The sequence below is a fragment of the Tupaia chinensis genome, unplaced genomic scaffold, assembly GCF_000334495.1.
Source record: "Tupaia chinensis unplaced genomic scaffold, TupChi_1.0 Scaffold142100_1, whole genome shotgun sequence".
NCBI classification, from domain to species: Eukaryota; Metazoa; Chordata; class Mammalia; order Scandentia; family Tupaiidae; genus Tupaia; species Tupaia belangeri.
In genome coordinates this window covers 613,380-620,094 of record NW_006201951.1, presented here as the reverse complement: position 1 = coordinate 620,094, position 6,715 = coordinate 613,380, and the positions used below count along the sequence as shown (strand labels likewise).

The 6,715-nt window shown below is 60.5% G+C and overlaps 1 protein-coding gene across 1 annotated transcript in view; it reads left to right on the top strand.

The window, feature by feature from the left end:
- NELFB (negative elongation factor complex member B) overlaps nt 1–6,715 on the top strand; it is a 12,520-nt gene that overhangs the window by 1,022 nt on the left and 4,783 nt on the right. The window contains 9 exon segments of the mRNA XM_006163307.2: nt 22–241; nt 489–652; nt 845–944; nt 1,345–1,575; nt 4,497–4,589; nt 4,591–4,701; nt 5,264–5,415; nt 6,158–6,260; nt 6,429–6,537. Of these exon segments, the coding sequence (XP_006163369.2) occupies nt 22–241; nt 489–652; nt 845–944; nt 1,345–1,575; nt 4,497–4,589; nt 4,591–4,701; nt 5,264–5,415; nt 6,158–6,260; nt 6,429–6,537 (1,283 nt within the window).

The window sequence follows — 6,715 nt, the reverse complement described above, 5'->3', positions numbered from 1 at the left end:
GGGGGGCGGGGGGGGGGGGAGTCCAACGGGCCCCCGGGGCCGGGGGGAGCGGGCTTCTGGGGTGCCCGCGACGTCCGCCACGGCGCCGGGGGAGCGGGTCGGGGATGGGGCGCCCAGCCGGGCGGCCGGGGCCTCGGCCATGTTCGCGGGGCTGCAGGACCTGGGCGTGGCCAACGGCGAGGACCTGAAGGAGACGCTGACCAACTGCACTGAGCCGCTGAAGGCCATCGAGCAGTTCCAGGTGCCGCCCGCGGGGGCGGCCTAGGCTGCCAGGGGCGGGCTGGCGTGGCGGCCCTGCCATCGGGGAGGGAGTTGTCTGGAAGTAGCATTTTCTGCCGTTCTTCGAGTGGCTCGAGGCGACGGGGCGTCCCAAGTTTGTGCCCACTCCTGGACGCCCGGGAGCTCCCAGTTCCCGCGGCTGCCAGCAGCGGAGCATCGGGTGCGGGATAGACTAAGCAGCCGGCCGCACTGACCGTCCGTTTACCCAGACGGAGAACGGCGTGCTACTGCCCTCGCTGCAGTCGGCTCTGCCCTTCCTGGATCTGCACGGGACGCCGCGCCTGGAGTTCCACCAGTCGGTGTTCGATGAGCTACGGGACAAGCTGCTGGAGCGGGTGTCGGCCATCGCCTCGGAGGGGAAGGCTGAGGAGAGGTGGGTGGGCTCGTGTGGGCTCAGCCTGCACTGCCCCAGCAGCATTTGTCCCTGGGCTGTGCCTTTTCCCCTGTCGTGGTGGCCCTGGGCGTGTGTAAGCCGTCGTGTATGTGAGGTCCCAGTCACCACTACCGTTTAAGGCGGGTCTCGGGGGCATGATTCCTGTGCTGCGTCCTTAGTCCGAGTTGTCAGGTACAAGAAGCTGGAAGATCTCCTAGAGAAGAGCTTTTCTCTGGTCAAGATGCCGTCTCTGCAGCCAGTGGTGATGTGCGTCATGAAGCACCTGCCGAAGGTGAGCGTGCTGGCCAGTTGCCGGCAGGGCCAGGGTGCCTGCAGCTGGGCACAGCCCTCTTGCCTGCAGGTGTTTCTTGGAAGCCAGAGCAAGCACTTGGTCTCCGCAGCCACGTGGCTTCCTGGCGGGTGGAGGAACTGCTCACTGAATGCAGCTCCGTGGTGTGTGGTCCAGGGCCAGCCCGTGGAAAGTGGCGCCCACTCAGGTGCCGAACCCTCTCTGGGAAGAGCTGCCAGTGTCCAGCATGCCTGCCAGCACCTCCTGGGTCCTGGGGGCAGCTCAGTGTCCTGTTTGGTGGAGCTGGCTCCAGGTGGTTCCCGTGTTGAGCTCTGGCCTCCTGGTGCCCCCCACGGAGCCCAGTGACCCGGGGCAGCCCACGGGGATCTGTGGTGTGCTGTAGGTTCCCGAGAAGAAGCTGAGACTAGTGATGGCTGACAAGGAGCTGTACCGAGCCTGCGCCGTGGAGGTGAAGCGGCAGATCTGGCAGGACAACCAGGCGCTGTTTGGGGACGAGGTCTCCCCACTGCTGAAGCAGTACATCCTGGAGAAGGAGAGCGCGCTCTTCAGCACCGAACTCTCGGTGCTACATAATTTCTTCAGCCCTTCCCCCAAGACCAGGCGCCAGGGCGAGGTGAGGGCAGCGAGGGCCTCCTGCCCTCCCGGCTTGAGTGGTCCTGCACCTGGAGGGGCTGGCTTGTGAACATGGCTGACGAGGTTGACTGTGGCTGGGTTTGCGTGTGTTTTGCTTAGAAAGTGATATGTGAACAAGGTAAATCCTGCAGAAGGACCCCTGGTGAGCAGGGACAAGCTCTTTTCAAAGCACTTCTGAAAAACTGGTTTTGTTGAGACCAGCAGTTGGCGTAACGGCTATTTGTCACTGGACTCCCAGGTAGTTGACCATGGTTCTAGTCCCGGACCCGGTGGCTTAAAACTCAAGTGGGTGCGTGTATGTGCCCAAGATCCCGAGAGGAGAATGGAGAAGGGATTGCAGCATGACCATCCCCCCTGGGGGTGATTTCTCGCTTTCTGTCTCTCTGTCTGGCAAGCACACATGCCCTATAGCAAAAACCTCTAAAAAAAAAAAACAAACAAAACAACAACAACAAAAAATACAACAACGACTGGTTTTGTTGGGTCTTTATTTTTTTTTGGAGAGGTTTTTGCTGTAGGGCACGTGCACTCACCAGAAAGAGAGAAGCAGATAGAAAGCACCCCCCGGTGTGTGTGGAGGCCATGCTGCAGTTCCTTCTCCATTCTCCTCTCGGGATTTTGGGCATGCACAAACAAATGCCTGGTGTGAGTTTAAGCCACCGGGTCCAGGACTGGAACTGCGGTCGACTACATGGGAGTCCAGCGACATAGCCATTATGCCATCTGCTGGTCCCAGCTGGGTCTTTAGTTCTTGAAATCTGTAAGTAAGTAAGTGGTTAGTGTGGTTGCAGCTGAAGTCTTCGCATTTCTTCTTTGTTTTTTCTTTTCTTTTTTCTTATTTGCCAGAGGGTGCAGGTGTGCTCCAGAGAGTTAGAGGGAGTCACCCCCCCGTATCCTGGGCATGCACACACCCGTGCCCAGTGGTGTTTTTCAAGACGCCAGGTCTGGGATTCAGCACACTGCAGTGGCCATGTGGTTCTCAGCTGCCTTGACCCCCAGGCCATGGCTGGCCCCATTTCTCTCCCTTTAAAAGACAGCTGACTGGGAGCAGCAGAGGGTACAATGGTTTCATCACGGACTCCAGTGTAGTGAGTCCCGGACCTCGCGGCTTGAAACACACCAGGCGCCTGTGCATGTGTGCCCAAAATCCCCAGAGAAGAATGGAGAAGGGATTGCAGAGTGGCCATGGCCCCTGGGAGGGTTTCTGTCTCTCTGGCCAGTGCTCATGCCCTATAGCAAAAGTCTCTTTAAAAAACAAGTAATTTAAGGTTCTGGCTAATAACACCAATATTGTTCTCAAAACTCAAATGTGCAGTAATGAGTGAGTCTTCCTTTATGTTGAAGTTCCTTGGAGATTTGGGATGAATGCTGTTTGATAGAAAGGCAGAGCGAGCTCAGCACTCCCACGTCCGGCACTGGGGCAGGCGAGTGACCTCACTGGTCATGAGGGCTGGGTCCCACGTGGGTGACTCTGGCTTGAGTCCTGGACCCAGCAGCTTGAAAAATGCACCCACGGCGTGTGCGTGCGTGCGTGCCCCAGATCCTGAGAGCAGAATGTGGAGGGGGCTGTGACCTCTCTCTCTCTCTCTTGCAAACTTGCTCGCTCTGGCTCTGGCTCTGGCTCTCTTTAACAGGTGCATGTGCTCTGCAGCAAAAAACAAAAGAAAAGCAAATTTTCTGGTATAGCATTAAGGGAGAGTAAAGAGAGGGCCAGCAGGCGGCATGGTGGTTGGGGCGCTGGATTCCCACATGGCTGACTGCAGTTTGAGTCCTGGATCTGATAGAAAGGCAGAGCGAGCTCAGCACTCCCACGTCCGGCACTGGGGCAGGCGAGTGACCTCACTGGTCATGAGGGCTGGGTCCCACGTGGGTGACTCTGGCTTGAGTCCTGGACCCAGCAGCTTGAAAAATGCACCCACGGCGTGTGCGTGCGTGCGTGCCCCAGATCCTGAGAGCAGAATGTGGAGGGGGCTGTGACCTCTCTCTCTCTCTCTTGCAAACTTGCTCGCTCTGGCTCTGGCTCTGGCTCTCTTTAACAGGTGCATGTGCTCTGCAGCAAAAAACAAAAGAAAAGCAAATTTTCTGGTATAGCATTAAGGGAGAGTAAAGAGAGGGCCAGCAGGCGGCATGGTGGTTGGGGCGCTGGATTCCCACATGGCTGACTGCAGTTTGAGTCCTGGATCTGGTGACTTGCTTTCTCACTTTCTGTCTCTGGTGAGAGCATGTGCCCCACAGCAAATTTAAAATAATAACAACAAATTGAATAAAATAATTCTAAAAGAAGAGGAGCAGGTAAGTGTTTTGTTTTTCAGCTTGCCATAGGGTACACACACTCACCATAGAGAGGTGCCTAGCTGGTTCCCAGGAGCTGTGCCCACCACCTAGGTGTGGATTAAGCTGGTGGACAGCAGCTGGGCGGAATGCTGTGTTGGCCTTGGGTGTGACGAGAGCCCCTGTGCCAGGGCAGGGTGTGGCCAGGTCCTGGGGTGGTGGGCCTGAGTCCTCATGGCCTTGGGTGGTGGCTGGGAGACTTGGGTTGGCTTTTGCTCCCTGGACACTGGGGCCTTGGTTCTGTCTGGTGAGGCTGGACTCTGGTGGTAGACGAGGTGCCCACAGGGCTCAAGTGGAGGGAAGAGATGGGGCAGTGGTCACCTGGGCCTCACCTAGTCTGGGCAGCCTAGAGCAGATGCCTCGACTCAGGCCCTGAAGGCAGCGGCAGCATGGCCGTGCACGTGGCCAGCTGGTCTCCCCACACGGCCACCTTCTTCCTTAGCACAGGTGCTCAGGGCTGCCTCTGGATGTAGGCACTCCCTGACCAGGCGAGGGTCCCGGCAGGGCGCCCAGGTCCGGGAGGGAGAGCAGAGGGCCACGTCCAGGCAAGCAGCCCGCGGTGCCTTGCAGGTGGTACAGAGGCTGACGCAGATGGTGGGGCGTAGCGTGAAGCTGTACGACATGGTGCTGCAGTTCCTGCGCACGCTCTTACTGCGCACCCGGGCTCTTCCTGCGCACCCGGAATGTGCACTACTGCACGCTGCGGGCCGAGCTGCTCATGTCGCTGCATGACCTGGACGTGGGTGACATCTGCTCCGTGGACCCCTGCCACAAGGTAGCCACCCGCCCTCTGCCCGGGCCGGCTTCCTCCTGACTGCCTGGGGCCCTGGCCCCTCCGGGCACCCTAGGAGTGGCGTTTCTGTGCCACCCGCACCCTGTGGACACTGCGAGGCTGACTCCTGGGAACTGAGCTGTGCCCCGAGCCGCTTCATCTCGCGGAGCACTGCAGTGCCCCCGCCCCAAGACCACGAGCGAGTCTAGAGAAACCAGCCAGACCCTCCACGAGGGCCTGGCCACGCCCTGCACCCACACGCATTCTCCTGGGTAGAGAGCGTGGGCACCGATGTCTTCTGCATGCACGTTCCTCCTCGTGTGGCTCCTGGTCATGCAGCCTGGTGGGAGGGCTCAGTGGCTCCCAGTCACCTTTGCCCTTGGTGTCCCTGGGCTCCAGCCTTGCCTGCTGGGGGGACACACACCTTGGCCTGTGTCCTCACTTGTCCTGTCCCCATGTGGGCTCTCATGGCACAGACACCTCCGTTCTGTTGGCACAAAGGCAGGAGCCACCCCTTGGGCAGTGGCTGTGCCCAGGCGAGAGGCCAGTGAGAGTGGGGCCGCAGGGCGTGGGGACCTGGGGGCCCAGCGCCCTGACACGTGCTCTCGCCGCCGTTCACCTGGTGTGCATCCGAGAGCTGTTCGTGGACAGCAAGAGAGCCCGGGAGCTGCAGGGCTTCCTCGATGGCGTGAAGAAGGGGCAGGAGCAGGTCCTGGGGTGAGGGCTGGCCCTGCGTCCTGCTGTGGGGAGCTGCATGCCCGTCTAGCTGCTTGCTGAGAAATGGAGTGCCTTGGGACGAGTCTGGGCCGTACCCCCATCTATGCATGGGCCAGCAGGCTTGGCAGCCGGGGTCTCGGCGTTGGGCCTTCTGGTATCTGCAGTGGGGGGGAGGGCTGCCTTCAAGACAGGGTGGGCCCCAGAGCCTGACCTGGACCTGGCTCCCAGCAGCCTCTGCCAGACCTGTGGGTACAGTGCTGCCTGGGCCCGCCCTGGTCACTTCCATTTTTAGAATTGCGGTGCACGGTAGGGGGTCCCAGACCAGGGGCCTTTCAGGGAACCGTGGAGGCTGACATGGGACTCACCATCTCAGATGTACCAGAAGCTGCTCCCATCAGACAGGTGCTAGCGCCTCATTAGAGAGCAGATGTTCATGTCGAAACAAGTGGGAGTGACACCTGTTTAAGTGGCTGCGCTGTCCCCAGGGCTCTGCGGCCTCGGCCCCTGGCTGAACGCTGTGGGGTCTGGGCTGGGTATCAGAGTGTGGGCCATGGTTTGATGCTCCTTCAGCTGTTTGGAAGGTAGAGTGCAGGCAGAGTGGTGTCCTCTTGTCCAGTGGAGAGGCCGGTGCCCTGTGGTCCGTTCCTGAGGCCATGAGCCCAGCCCTCGGCCGCCCCTCCATTAGGCAGAGCAGTGGGCCGGAGTGGGGCGGCTCTGAGTCGACGTAGGGCCTGTCTTCCAGGGACTTGTCCATGATCCTGTGCGACCCCTTTGCCATCAACACGCTGTCTCTGAGTACCATCAGGCATCTGCAGGAGCTGGTGGGCCAGGAGACGCTGCCCAGGGTGAGTGCAGGTGCTGCCCAGGGAGTGGTGTGCACCCAGGCCGCCCTGCCCCCGAAACTGGGCAAGGCAGGCCGGTGCTTTTTACCCAGGAGGTGGGACATGGCCACGCCCTGGGGCCTGTGGTGCTTGGTGAGGAGTAGGGTCCCCACTGAGGCTGCCTCCCCACAGGACAGCCCCGACCTCCTGCTGCTGCTCAGGCTGCTGGCCCTTGGCCAGGGAGCCTGGGACATGATTGACAGCCAGGTCTTCAAGGAGCCCAAGATGGTAAGGGGCTCCGGTCTGGTCTGCCCTCGGCAGGGAGGGGAGCCAGTTTGGGCGTGGCTCAGGATCCTCCTCCCAGAATTTGGGGTGGGGTCTGTGCAGAGGGTATGGGGGCCAGGGTGAGGTCTGCCTGTGCAGGGCAGGGTCAGGAGCTGGGGGTGGGTCGTGGCTGCTGGCCAATGCCCCGCCCCCCC